This window comes from Ascidia mentula, chromosome 6, assembly GCF_947561715.1.
Source record: "Ascidia mentula chromosome 6, kaAscMent1.1, whole genome shotgun sequence".
Classification (NCBI taxonomy): Eukaryota; Metazoa; Chordata; class Ascidiacea; order Phlebobranchia; family Ascidiidae; genus Ascidia; species Ascidia mentula.
In genome coordinates, this window is record NC_138571.1 from 10,628,681 (window position 1) to 10,644,299 (window position 15,619).

Sequence of the window (15,619 nt, forward strand, 5' to 3'; positions counted from 1 at the left end):
AGAAAAGAATATGAATAATTGAATATACAAACCAACTACCAGTGTATAAGCCTTAGCCACAACATGACAGAGACACTCTAGAAAAAAGACAAGGAAAAAATCAGCTGTATGAAATTGAAGCGACCGTATTTACTGAGTCATGCCTTCAACGACACTCACAACCCTTTGATTCTTGAACAAATTGCATGAATATGGTTCAATATATGATGCTTTGATAGCAAATTATGCATCAGGGATGTTACAGAGGTGATTGTGACATGACCAAATCATCATCATTGAACTTTTTGTGGATATGTTTTGGATATACCCTTCCGAAAACCATTGGCGATTGTTATGCTGAGGAAAGAATTACTCAATTGTCTATTGTCCGGAAAGCAAAACCAGTGTTATGGAACCAGAATAAAAACCTGTAACTATAAGTAATGAAGGTGTTCTATTTTTTTTGCAAATTGGTGTTTTTTTTGCTTTGGCGAAAAAAAAAAATTTTTTTTGTTTATTTATTATAATTTTTTTCTTTATTTTTTTTATACTGCACCCTCATAATGTTTATTTCATGTTATGTACATTTCTTCCTGCTGTTTTGATGTTTTGTACGCAAAAAATACAGCAGTACCACCAGTCAAAATTTGCATGCGCACATCTCGCCATTGTGACGTCATAGAGAGAAACGGAAACCGCCGATCGAAAGCTGAGACCCTCGCGCACAATTCTTCTGTAGAACGTTTCGCGCTACTTCCAACGGGTAGTTGGCCATTTAATTGGACATGCAATCAGACCACCTGCTGTGCTGGTTTGTTCATAATGATAATCATCATCAAATGAATGACTAATTAGTCAAAAAATTTCAATGCAAATGTATTTTTTTTTTATTTTTTCAATAAACTTCACGCTTCAAGTTGTCTGTTGCTGAAAACCTTATGTCTCTAGGCCAATCACAACGGAATTGATAATTAATCAAAAAAAGCACCTCTTTGGGCCACTTAAGTGGCCCGTGGCGCTTAAAGGGAGCAGTGCGTGTATTTTTCTGCAAGAAAGCGTTTTTTAATCGAAGAAGATATTGATTAGCGAGATGAGATATTTTGAATAGTTTGGGGTTGTCTCGGTATTTTTGCAGATAAAGATCGATAAGCACAACGGTAGCCAAACGCAATGTGTTTGTTATAATGTACTGATTTAGCCTTGTAATTACTGTTTTCTGTTTGTATCTCTTTGTTTATATATCTTTGTTTATTGTATTTATATATCTGGTTAACCTTTTTCTAGTAACACGTATAACGTCTGTCCAATCATCTTTGCTTATAATAGGTTCTGAACCAAGGTTGTGAGACTGTCCCTGGTGCGGGGAAGGCTGATTCCTTAGGTTTGATTGTGCAATACACCCTTTATATAAAGCACATTTTGTGTTGTTTAACTTTCGATTAACTATCTGCTTGTGAAAGCGGAAACTGTTCCTTTACTGTATTTTTTTGCCAAACTTCTGCAGTACGACCTTGTAGCGTCTCCAAATACTAGAAACAAGTATATGAAAATTAATGGCATTTCGAACAGAAGAACACTAAACGATAAACCACAAAAGCTTGTCTTCTATTTAAGTTCAAAATTAAATATTCTATTTAGGTTTTCCCGACGTTTTAAAGTTATGTAAGGAGTAGCCTAACGATATTAAATACCAGGCCGTGTAATTCTATTTCGAGTAAACCTGTTAATAACTGTAACAAGAGTATTCGTGACTTTTATTAGAACGCAGTTTTTCAGTTGTTTTTGAAGCTACGTCGGATGAATTTGTCACAAATAACGTTTGCAACATTTTGCGAATCACAGAGGCGCAATGGAGCAACGCAATAACGGTACACCAAATGTTCAGACTTTACTTTTAAAAAAGTTTATCTAAATAAAAACAAAATTTTGTTGCCATCGCAACCAAACAGCGTTATTTTAAAAACCTGGAATTTAAACTGTTAGGTGATTATTCGTTGTTCTGAATTTGAGTTTTTTTAGTGAAAGATTTATGTGGATTCTTTGAGACAAAAGCCGCCAATATTCGCTTGGATATAGAAAGGTACCGTCATAGTTTATGTTTCGTGCATAAGTAGTGATATTTATACAAGTAAATCGTCAAATGGTTACAAAAAAAGGAAAAACATAATTAATTTCATGAAGGGGTATTTACCTGAAACAAAATGCCGAAGTTGTTGTAGAACTCAGTTACTTTCAACCATTTTCACTTTCGCGAACTATAAACTTTTTCAGAGAACAAGAAATCAAGAGACAAAACCAAAAAAGTCGCCAAAAACATCTTGAAGAATATTTACGAAACAGAAAAGAGGTATATGTATACATATATCTTTTTTCTGTCTTCGCATTCGTTGGACATACAAAGTTCGATAGAATTTTTTTTTAGAATTTCAGTTCAGCGGCACATGTGACAACGGTTTATAACAGTAAAAATCAAAGAGAGTATATGCCAGTAATGAGTGATCTACCTGAACCATATCCACCATCAACAAGCAAAGCAGATTTCTACAAGTTAGCATCCGAATTTTTATTACGCCACATTTTCCGCATTCCATCAAACCTCACAGAATTGTGTTCTAATTGTGCAGGTTCAGGGAAACATCATTATTCAACGATCTTGAAGAATATGCCATTAACATGCAGTCAATGAACATTACTTTTCCAGCATTAATGAACGAGCTCTGCGTTTGGAAATTAACCGATCTGGAAAAGGTTAATTTATTTTTTTGAGAAGAGACGGAAGTTACATGGTTTAGGTTCGGATTCTTTTTCACTGGGTCAGCTCTCAAGATTTAAATGCAATCAACTTTACTGGACACTTAGATGACGATTCCCGCTTGGTCAATTGAAAGCTATCAAAGAAGAAAAGTCAAATTACACTGATTTATTCCAAAGGCTCTGTAGGTAAGAAAAAAAAATATAAAATAATGCACAGTTATTTTTAATATATCTCAAACTCAATTACGACCATAAGTATGTTTTAGGCGTTATGCGTTTTCTAACAAACTTGTCGCGTATTTCGGAGATCTCTATTGTTTTCACTTCATGTACTGCAAAGCACAAAACCTTTATAAATATTTTGTTGGTCTGTATATCCGCTGCTATCCATTGTAAAATAATAGAAGGTTTCGTGAAATGTGTTGGGTATTATCCCGACCATTCGTTTGCTGCCAATCCAGGTGAATTTCATGGAATGTGGAATGCTGTATTGATATTCAGTGAATGGAGATTTATTGACACCAATTAGGGAGCTAGGTTTATTGACGGTATCTTATTTTTTGCGAATTTATTTTTGTTACTGAATCTGCCGTGCGACTAGTTCATATACACACGGTTAATTTGTCAAAATACCGTTTATTAAAATCAGCATTTTGCTCCCAATTCAATAAACATCGTCTACATGAAATAACAACTAAAAAGTTGCAGCTTTTTGTAGTGTGAATTATTTCCTTTTTTCTATCAACGTTTTAAGGGTAACGTCGTACAGATTTGAAGAGTTTTGGTTTCTCACTCATCCAGACAAGTTTATCACAAGCCATTATCCACATGAATCCGCTTGGCAACTTTTGCACCAGCCATTAACACTTGATCAATTTGAGGTATACAAACATGTATTATTTTTGCTTTCAAAGTCCTATTTAATTTTACATTTACAGCCAGGGTGGCTTTTTTTAAAGAAATTTTTAAAGAAAAGTACAATCAACGTTACAGTAGTCAATATCGTTAATTCCATTATTTGCGCTAGGGGTTTTCAACCACCCTATTTTATGAGCAGAAATCGGTCATGAAATATCCCAACTTCTATAAACTTCAAGTTGAACATTTTCCCCATCAAAATGCAATGATAAGAACAGACGAGAGTGGATTTGTGAGGGTGACCCTTAAACACGTTGGGTAGATCTGACCTCACATTCTCATGTCTTTTCCAAGAAAAAGTTGGAAACAAATTGCAGGGTGTAGTACATTTGATTAAAGGGACCAAATTTCACGAAGTAATAGTAAGAATGTGTATACATAGAGCAGCAGATTTATTTAGTTCTTACGCTCATCAACGTTTACAGATACTTGAAGTTCGTCTTCCCCATCCTGGACAATTCATTTTGACATTATATGGTGCTTTCCCGGATGAAGTTCCGGAAATAATTTGTCGATATCAAATAGACGGTTCAATTGTAAGGGGCTTGTGAAGGATGGTGATCTAGGCGTTATATAATCTTTATCAACCAAACTGTGACATCTTATAATTGCTTTATATATTATATGCAGAAAAACATAAAAATATAATATTTCTTGCAAAAAAATCGTTTTTAATAAATTTGATCGGAAAAGCAACGCAATAAATAAAATTCTTCGTTTGACTGTCCCGTCCTTGCTTGTCAGGACATGTTGTTAACAGTTTCAATCAGAATAAAACAACTATAATATTGACCAACCAAGCAGCTGCAAGAAAAATAAATAAGTTCTTCCGTGCCGTTAGATAAGGCCTGAATCACATCAATTAAAGTCTGGATTTTATTAACGTCACATAAACGTTTTCTGCGGCACTAAGTTTAATGTAGTCATCACTATGTGGCGCAAGAATTGAATAATATGAATTTGGGAAAAGATTGACGCGACCTTGTTCACCACCTTATGATTGGAAGCAGTGGCCACAGCAACAGATCAATAACGTTTGAAAGACTCAGTTGGTGTCAAACTATTCGCAACATATAAAGTGAAAGAAAATGTTTACAATAGAGACAATTTATTTTTCTGTTCCTTGTTCCACCGATGCTTCTGCAACCATTCACGCTAAAATGACAACACAGGTAGTGAAAAATGAAGTTTGTATCTTGGAATCTCTTGTATTTTTGGCCAACAAAGATTTGTAACTCAGTTTTTTGTCTTTATGACCAACAAAGACTCAGTAAAAGAATTTTGTAACAGCTCCTGTACATAATCCTAACTCGTTTGTTTGACGATTTTCCTGTTTCTTTAAGCATGAATGAAAAGTTGCAGTGTTGTATTTAAAATTCTTGTGCGAGGCCACCTTTTTTATGCCAATGCTTTTCAAGCTGTGTGTCACGACGACCTGGTGCTTAGTTTTCGAGATTTTCAAATTTTCAAATTTCATACCTTGCTAAAACTTACCCCTTACCACCCCAGCAACGAGAACGGATCGACGGCATTGTGTTAAAGTTCGTCGTCGGCCCAAATAATCCCACCTTGCCAATTAACATCCTGGCAGCTGGTCGTGACCATGGCGGTTACGGCGCGGCAAACATTCCCCTCTACGCTGACCTATCACTTCTCTATTCTATCAAACAATATTACAATCACCGCCTTTTGGATTCCCCAACTACTCTGCAACTTTTCTTCTTAAAATATAATTTTGGACTTCCCTTAGTAAACTCCTCAACCTTCGTACTAGAAATTACCTCCCACACGCAACAACACCTTCTCCCCACTATCTAAACATTCTCAACCTCCTCAAATCTTTAAACCTTACGGACACCGAACTCATGACCCATAAAATGAAGCTCCTCTATCACCGTATTGTGGACGAATCCAACACACCCCATCATTTCAACGACTGGTCTCAAATCAACCATCCTATTTTCCCGAACTACCTTAAAACTTTTAATTATCGCCTCACCATTAAAATTCTACCATTAAAATGTCAACAAACCTATCTTGCCGTGGATCAAGAACCCCACTGCTACCTTTGTAATTCCTCCTTCGAAACCTTCTCTCACCTTTTTCACAACTGTCGCTCCATTCAAACTCTTCTCATCCTAATTAGAAATATTTTCCGAACTTTAACTAACTCAAACTCTTCTCTATTTTTTGTTACACCTTTACACATCGCACTTCCACAACTTTACAACACAACACTAGCAGCATTCCTTAACACCTCACTTGCACACACTATTTGGAAAACACGGAACAGAATTAAACATGACATACAACCCATCAACGACATTTTCCGGGATTTTTTTTCATCCTTCAAAACCTCTGTACACTTTAAGGTAGCTATCCAACGGAACAGGGGCAACCCCTTTCTCGAGGAAATCTTGGCTGATGTTGTTAACGCCATACCCAACCAATGAATCACAGAAACCGCGCTCTACCGCCCACTCCCGGATGACACACCAAAAAAATATGTTGTCAGTTGCATGGAGAGACTAATTTATTAAGTATCTGCAATGCGAGCTTTCCCTTTTATCGACTACTGGTGAAAAACACTAAAAAGGAGATATAGCACCTCAAGAAAAGCACGCAAAAATGTTGAGTCGTCGATTAATTTGGTCCGTTAGCATAATGTTGTTGTCATGGTGATTTTCACGCACATTTGCGTGAGTTACGTAATACCTTTCTTTTGAAAGCCTTTTTTCAAAATCCAAGCCATAATGTCGGGTTTAGTTGCGAGTCGGTAAGCTAACAGGTAAGACAGCAGATATCAACAACAAGGTGCCATAAAAAGGTGTGACGTCGAGCAGGCTGTGGGAGTTCTGCAAGTCTAACTCTGCCTGCATATTTCGTTCCGTTACATGTGTTCCAGTGTGTGAGGAATTAGACCAGGAAACATGCATACGGCTACATATTTGTTTAACATTGTCTGAGTAGCGTTTATTTTTCTTTTGCATTGGCACGAAATACTTAAAACTTAACTGGAGGTAATATTTCTAAAAATATTAGGCTTACAAAAGTTTAGCGTCCCCTCAAAAAAATTTGCGCTGCAAGAATATTTGCATAGAAGTAAATTCATCTGGAGTGAGATGGCCAAAAAGTTTCATTATGGTGGGAGGTTACTGTTCGGCGCATCTAACTGTTGTGACGCAATAGTGGTGATTTTAAGGCGACCAGACAGCCATTAGTCAGACTAACCCACGCAATTGTTAGGTAACCCCTCGCCAGCATGTGCGACCGTCCTTTTACTTTATCTGCCATTGGGCTCCAGGGTTGTATATTATAGAACGTGCTACTAAGTCTAATTATATTGTTGCGACTCTCTCCACAAATATGGAGATTAGACCCAGGGACCAGCTACAGTCAAAATAGGAGGTCTCTGTATTGACCTCCCACCACTGCTGTTAAGAAAACACTCATTACAAAGAAAATGTTTTTTTGCACAAAAATACAGATCGCAAACAAACCGGTTCGTGAAGTGTTTGTTTACCCAGGAATGTTTCTAATAAAAAAATTTGGTGGTTTGTTCCGTTGTCTTCTACCGCAGCTTATATTGGAAACGCTGTGTTGTGATGTAAAAAAATAATTTCTATGTGTTAGGCGCATGTTGGCTGTTAAACAGAGGACGCAAGTCGACATTTTAGAATCCATCTAGCAAAAATACTGAAATACCAATGGCACAAAATCATGAAAAATGTTAATGCGACGAATCCACGCCCGATGACAATTATTCTTGTTGATTTCCTGCCTTTACATAGGGTATGTGGGTTGTCACGACTGACAGGAATAAAATAGATCCTCAATTTTAATGCGTGTGACAATTATAGGAATAAGTGACAATATTTCAGTGATAATGAAATTGATGTACGCACTTCCCTTAATTAATGGTGCAGACATGTTGCAACATGTCCTTCTCATTCAACTGTAATTAAAAATAAATGCAGTAAATCCCTGATAAAAATGAGTTCCAGGAAAAATTCATCAACAAGACAAGCATTGAACGAGCACCATTTTGGAATTGCTGCAGGATCGGTGTTAATTGACACGTCCGTTTGAACGAAGCGCATTCGAAATCGCTTCAATTGTTCCTGTCGACGTTGTTGTAATCCCAAACCATTTCCTTATTTTTTTTCTGTGTCCGCTTTGACATAAATTTATACAAATAATCTTTAAATATCCCTTAATCCTCCAAAACCATTCGAATTTCAAAAGCTGATATTCTGTGTCAAAATACGAAATAAAAAAAATGGTTACAAATTTCATTCGTAAAAGACTTTGATATTATAAAAGATTTTAAATGTTGTTTGCTTGTTTGTAGCTAAGTAATGTTTTGAATGCAAACATGGACATCTTTCTAGCGCTTAAAATAAACAAATATAGACTTAAACATTTCTCCCCTCTTGATATTTTTTGTTATTTCCCAATGCTTCTTTAAAAGCGATTCTAAAATTTAGTTCATTGCGTTTAATAATCCATGAGTGTTGACAGCAAAATTGTATAGTCCAACAGCATTCCATAGGTTTGACTGTAAAGTTCTTGAAAATGAAATCCTTTTCCCTCGCGCAACAGACGTTGTCGGGTTTCATTCTTGCCTATTGGAATCGGTCCAACACAGTGTGATGGTCCGCCGGGAGGGAATTTGTGATTTCCCGCAGTGACACGCCAACGCTCGCCAGCCGCCCTGGCCAAACCATCGAGACGAAATTGTGGCAGTTGTCATGGTGATTTTCACGCACATTTGCGTGAGTTACGTAATACCTTTTTTTGAAAGCCTTTTTTTTAAATCCAAGCCTTAATGTCGGGTTTAGTTGCGAGTCGGTAAGCTAATGGGTAAGACAGCAGATATCAACAACAAGGCGCCATAAAAAATGGTGATGATTTCCTGCCTTTAAACCAGGGTATGTGGATTGTGACCACTGACAGGAATAAAATAGATCCTCAATTTAAATGCGTGTGACAATTATAGAAATGAGTGACAATATTTCAATGATAATGAAATTGATGTACGCACTTCCCTTTAATGAATGGTACAAACCTGTTGCATTCTTCTGTAATCAGAAACAAATGCAGCAATTCCCTGATAAAAATGAGTTCAAGGAAAAATTCATCAACAAGACAAGCATTGAACGACCACCATTTTGCAATTGCTGCAGGATCGGTATTAATTGACACGTCCGTTTGAGCGAAGCCCATTCGAAATCGCTTTAATTATTCATGCAAAAGCTGTTGGAATCCTAAACTATTTCCTTTATTTTGTCCGTTTATGTCCCGCTTTGACATAGATTTATAAAAATAATCTTTAATCCTCCAAAACCATTCGAATTTCAAAAGCTGAAATTCTGTGTCAAAAATTACGAAATAAACAACCTGGTCACAAATCTCATTCGTAAACGATTTCGATATTATAATGGATTTGGAATTTTGTTTGCTAGTTTGTGGCAAAGTAATGTTTTGAATGCGCACAAAGACTTCTTTCTAGCGCATAAAATAACAATTAAGGACTTAAACATTTCTCCCCTCTTGATATTTTTTGTTTTTGCCAATGCTTCTTAAAAGTAATTTTGCACATCGTTGGATAGAGTTTAATTGAAAAAACGTCAGAGGATCGGTGGATAGAGGATCGCATTTAACTTCTGTTTATATGCAGTCGAAGTATAGAAATCGTTTATAATGCTGAAATTATTGCTGATATTTGTGTTAATCGGATGGGCGGAAGGTGAATGTCCGGGTGAGGACACAAGTTTGGCCCCTCTTCCTATCACAAGTAAGTGTTGCTTTTTTGAATGAACAACTGTTCGCTTTATTTTTGTTAATAATTGTTGTTTAACTAAATTTAACTACTTTAAGTAACTTTCTGATAAATGAACACAACTTACATTTATGCTTTGTTTTAAAGTTCACAACAATTCAAAAAACTTTAAATTTGTAACAGAAGATGAAATGCTACCGGTTTGTCAAGTCCCATATCGTGACCCAAACTGCACTTGTCCCTCGGACATGTTCGAATGTGCTCGTCATAAGATCGGTAAAGTCGAATCGGGTCAAACTGGATGTATTGAGTGGTCGCAGGTAAATGACGAACAAAACAACTGTGGGGATTGGAGTGATGAGTTAAGTGATGTTTGTCCTAATAAAAGATTCCAGTGCGATTGTTTTACAACAGCATGTCCCGGAAGTAATGGATGTTTGAAAAATAATGAGCAATGTGATGGAAGAATCAATTGTTTAGACGGCAGTGATGAAGTTAACTGCACTTCATGTCCAGCTGATAAGTTTGAGTGTCCATGTTACAAAACTAAAAATTGCTCCTCGCTATTTGGTGGTTGTATCTATAAATTTTGGCAATGCGATGGATGGAATAACTGTGGAGATTGGAGTGATGAGGTTAACTGTACCTGTCCAGCTGATAGATTTGAGTGTTCATGTTACAAGACTAAAAACTGTATGTCAGGAATTGGTTGGTTCGATAAATCAGTACAATGCGATGGATTGAATGACTGTGGAGATTGGAGCGATGAGGTTAACTGTACATGTCCAGCTGATAGATTTGAATGTTTATGTTACAAGACTAAAAACTGTATGTCAGGAATTGGTTGGTTCAATAAATCAGTACAATGCGATGAATTTAATGACTGTGGAGATGGGAGTGATGAGCTTAACTGCACATTGTGTCCAGCTGATAGATTTGTGTGTTCGTGTTACAAACACAAAAATTGCTCGTCTTTGAGTGCTGGCTGCATCAGAAAATCTTTGCAATGCGATAGAATTAATAACTGCGGAGATTGGAGTGATGAGGTTAACTGCACGTATGAAGGGAAATTTGAGTGTTCTTGTGTTGGATTAAAACCGTGCCTTGGAATCGATTTAAATAGTATTGACCGATCTCTGTTGTGTGACGGAAAACCCGACTGCATTGATGGAAGTGATGAAACACATTATAGCTGTAACTGCTCAGGTACTTCCGCTAGATGTCCATGTAGTACAAATAACACACAATGTTCGTCAAACGGAAGATGTATACCTTTTAATTGGATAAATGATACCTTCGTAGATTGTGTTGATGAAACTGACGAAATTTGCTCATTTTTCAGCATTACGTGTCAATCTTGTCATTTGATGGCTCTAACATGCCCAAGTGAAAAGGATGCCAGAAATCTCATACATACGACTGATCCATATACGTGCAATGATGTTGTTAGTAAAACGTGCGCTACTGATGTTCATAATTGTAAAGTTGATAAAGCGATTTGTACAATTTCAACATGCAGTGAATCCTGCAAAAACGTTTTTTTCTGTGAAAACCAACAACTTATTGCAAGTGAATACTTTTGTGACACGCAAGCTGTTTATGGCTGCAAGGACAAAAGTGACGAAATTTGTCATGGGTTTGGTTTTAAATGTTCTGGGTCAACAAGAAAAGGTGTTTGCGTTTTACCTCAAACCAACGTCTACGATTCAGTGGCTCAATGTTCTGACAGTTCAGATATTTGTTTCCTCAATGGACAGTTTAGATGTTTCCAGTGTCTGGACAGAAAATTGATAGTTTCAATCCAGCAAGTTTGCGACGGTGTGGTGGATTGCTTCGATATGTCAGATGAATGTTTGTGTAAAGATCAAACATTGTGTTGCGATATAGTAGGAGATTGTGCACACAACCAAATGCATGGTAAGAACAGTTCAAGATTTGTGAACCGAGATAAGGTGTTGTGTAATACAAGTGTAAAATGCGTCAACCAAACTGACACAAAATATTGTCCAACTGCCACGGCATCAGTGCAAAGTGAATGTATAGCAGATGGCAGAATTTTTCTACAAAAAAATATGGGTGATGATTCGTTGTGCGTTATAGTTATGACGCAATTCTTTACATCATATGCTTCGATATGGCGAGGGATAGCTGAACTAAACTATCCTTTGTGGTGTGATAAATCTGTCAATGACGATATCGGAGTTATCGGCGAACGTTTTTGTCCCAACAGGTTTAAGTGTTTTAGCAATGGAGAAATTAACATCGATAACCAAAGAGTCTGTGATGGAATAATTGATTGCGACGACGGATCAGATGAATTTCTAGATCTTTGTAACAATACCCGCTACTACTGCAGAAGTAAAGGAAAGATTTCCATATATGAAGATCATGTTTGTGACGGAATAATTGAATGCGAAGACGAATCTGATGAAAGCAGGAGTCGCTGCGAAAATACCAGGTTTTATTGCACCAACAAACTTCCTTTATCCGTTGAAATACGGCTTATACAGAACGGAATTAATGACTGCTCAGACGGAAGTGACGAAAAATGTATCAATTTGGATAGAAACGCTTTTGCAGACGTCAACGAAATGATCGCAAACCCAATTTATCGAGGTATATTCTGGGTGACAGGCATCTTAGCAATGGGAGGGAATTCATTTGTATTTGTTACAACCACACTTGATTTGATTAAAGTCAATAAAAATAACAATTTGTATATTAATACAAGCGTTTTTGTTCTTAATCTATGCGTTTCTGACCTTCTCATGGGAGTTTATCTACTGGCAGCCATAATACAAGCTACCAGATATTCTGGATCTTATTGTTTGTTTGATAAAGAATGGAGATCAAGTAGCTTGTGTTCAGGACTCGGGGCAGTTCAACTGGTATCATCAGAAGCATCAGCACTCACAATGACAGCTATGACAACATTTCGCCTGATATCGGCCTATAAACCTTTCCATATGCGAAATGTCGGTGTTACGAAAACTTTAATTGCTGAATTGTCTTGTTGGATATTAGCTATTTTGTTGGCAACCGTTCCTTTACTTAATCCAACTTCTGAGTACTTTGTAACTGATGTTTGGTTTCCAAACAACTTTTTTGAAACAGATTTTGTTTCGAGAGAAAACATGATGTTACTTGCAGAAAGAATTTCGGTATCAGAGCCAAAGTCTTGGTACGATGTTAAGCGTACAATTGTAAGTGCCTTTCCACGTAATTCTATCAAAAGAGAGTTTGGATATTATGGTGGAACGAGCGTCTGTATGCCACGTTTGTTTGCAACAACCAATGAGTATGCTTGGGAATATTCAACATTCCTTATTACACTTAACTTTCTCATGTTTATCTACATGGTGGTTGCTAATTTTCTTGTTTACAAGCGAAGCAACCGCATGAGAGGCTCCAGAAGAACTGGCGTCAGCTCCCAGATGCAGAAGAGAATCACCAGGTTGATTTTGACCGACTTCTGTTGCTGGATTCCAATTTGTTTCATGGGATTTTTGAGTTTTGGAGGAATGAAGATGCCAGGAGATTCTTATGTGCTGAGTGCTTGTATGTTGCTTCCAATCAACAGCGCCCTTAACCCTTTGCTCTACTCCAAATCATTAGAAGAGCTATTGTCGAAGAAAAAAGAATGGCTCGTTTCCAAAATTTCATCATTACGTACATCAAAGAGTCGTTCGTCTGAATTAAGCGTTAGATACAACCCCCGTGCTGAGCAGGATGGTGATCGAGTAATTGAGATTGTTGAATGATGCGTGGAGAAGTTTTTTTCCTATCATTATTGGTTTGAACCTAATTAACCTTCTGTAAACAATTACTACATAATTGTGGCCGAGATTGAAACAACAACTAGCCTGACAACCTTTCGAGATTCCGAAATTTCAAACCACGCTATAAGAAAAAAATTCCATTTTTGTCTAAAATATGTTGATATCGATTTAGCAAACGTCATACTTAACAAACGTGGCAAACTTTTATTCCGATCCAATTCAATGTTGTCTGTTCTTGTGATTTGGTTTAGTTACTATAGTGTAAAAAAACTTTCCCCGAATTTGTAAATATGTTCTCAATGTTTTGATAATACTGTTTGCGACGAGTATGTAACTTACATTGTTTTGTAACAGAGAAATTTTATTTGTCAAAGAACTCAATTCCAGGAAATTTATATGAAAGATGTAGCAGACAAATCAGGCCCAGGGGTTCCCAACCATAATGCAACATACAGAAACAACTACAGGCAGTAATGTGTGGGCGTGCGCTTAACATTTGGGATATTTTTACGCTGTGAACAAATCTTTTTGTTGCGGTAGCAGCGCAACTCTACAGGAAGGCCGTCGGTCTGCCACAGAAGATAAAATAAAAAAACACTCCATGGCTGTCTGTCTGAAACGCACAAATCTCTTATTTTGTATTCGTGAGAAATCGTAACACTATTACGAGATTAACAGAAATCCAACAAACACACGTCACCTGCAATTGATAAAAAACAAGCTTAGGGGTGAATAAATACCGCAACACAGTATAATACATTGGCTAAGTGTTTACGAAAAAGTAATAACGACCCGCAGCACGAACGCACGACGTCATTAAACAACATTAAAAGCAGTTGTAAAAGATGTTCTCCATCCATAAAACACAACACCAAACAAAACTGCCAGCAACTACTAACGAATTCGGGGATAATCATTTGGATGTTTATTGAGGCTTGGGTGCGGAAAAACAACTTGAAATGATCATGCGCCTTCCTGCCAGTAGGTGCGCGTTTGCAAAATGGTGGCGCAGAGCCGTCTCGTCTTTGCTTCCAAACTTTCAACACAGGTTAAACGTGGGCCAAGATAAAAGTAGAAATACGATTGCGACAACGGAAAGAGAGCTCTCTCTGACTAACATTAAGAGAATCTCGTTCCTAGCAACCACGACCGGAAGACATTGAGTAACTGCGAGTATCTCCGTGAAATAATGTCAAATGCACACGTTGGAAAGGTAAAGAGATTTTTCCTGTCTCCAAGTAGGATAAGGAATCTCAGAGACAGGATGGAAGTCTCCTTTTTCTCTACTCTGTCAGCTTTGTACTATTTTAAATAAATATTAAGAAGCAGTTCTTTGTTGAGAACGTTGGTACCATTACATAATTTTCCCCACATGAACAAGTAAACTGTGCAGGAATCTCTGTGGAAAAATGTAACTCAGTTAGGTTGCGCCGGTCAAGATATTAATTATTGGAAAAACAAAACCTTAGGTTTCCCAGTTAGTCGATATTATGATAAGAGTTACCAAGTTGTAATAATTTAACACGAAAGACGGCTGATTTGAAAACCCTCATGGCTTTGTCGGCACCCGTATTATTTATTTTGCATACATATTCTTTCGTAAATTAGGGTGACGTAAATTATTGTGGGCGCATTTTCATTTCCAGCTCCAAGTAAAAGACCTACAAGGGAGGAAGAAGCACTCTAAGGTGATTCGCAAAACAATTTCCGCTTTTTCGTCAACACCAAATCACCTTATTTAAGATGAATTTCCGAAACTAATAAGCGAAAGGTTTTCGAGTTAATCGCAGATATGCAGGAGCGTGGTGTTATGACCCATTCTGATTCGCCTTGGTCCAGTCCCATTGTACTGGTGCACAAAAAGGGTGGCGGTACGAGATTTTGCGTTGACTATTGTGCCCTGAACGATTGCACATAAAAAAGTGTAGCTTGCCTCTCCCGCGAGTTGACGACAGCATTTATCAACTGTCGGGGTGTCGCTGTTTCTCTTGATTTAAATTAAGGGTAACTCATCACTGCTTTACCTAAATTTTGGTGTACATGTTAAAGCCACATTTCCTCCACAAACACGCCTTCGCTGCAGTTAACTGTTTCCTTGATTGTAAAAAGCTGTGATGCTTCCCTTTTTAAATGCCATTTCCAAATTGAAAATTTTTGTTCAAAAAATAACACAATAATTGATATTTTTTACATCCCGCAAACACATTCGCTATAAAAGTGCCTGAAGTCCCCCGTATATCTACACTCGCAGCATTTAGATTCAGATTGTTTTGCTAAATAAATAGTAAATATTTCCGGTATTAGTTTACGCAGGTAAGGTATGCATTGTTGGCAGTTATGTTACTGCAGCATATATATTGGTATCTTAGTTAACTTAACAGTAAAAATCGAGATTGAAATTACAAGC

The 15,619-nt window shown here is 37.1% G+C and overlaps 1 protein-coding gene across 1 annotated transcript; it reads left to right on the forward strand.

Annotated features, from left to right (window-relative positions):
- The first annotated feature begins 9,354 nt into the window (after nt 1-9,354).
- On the forward strand, nt 9,355-13,194 carry LOC145906103 (uncharacterized). The gene is made up of 2 exons (XM_082993488.1): nt 9,355-9,448; nt 9,617-13,194. The coding sequence occupies exons 1-2, from the start codon at nt 9,355-9,357 to the stop codon at nt 13,192-13,194; spliced, it is 3,672 nt and encodes a 1,223-aa protein (XP_082849614.1).
- The last annotated feature ends 2,425 nt before the right edge of the window (nt 13,195-15,619 follow it).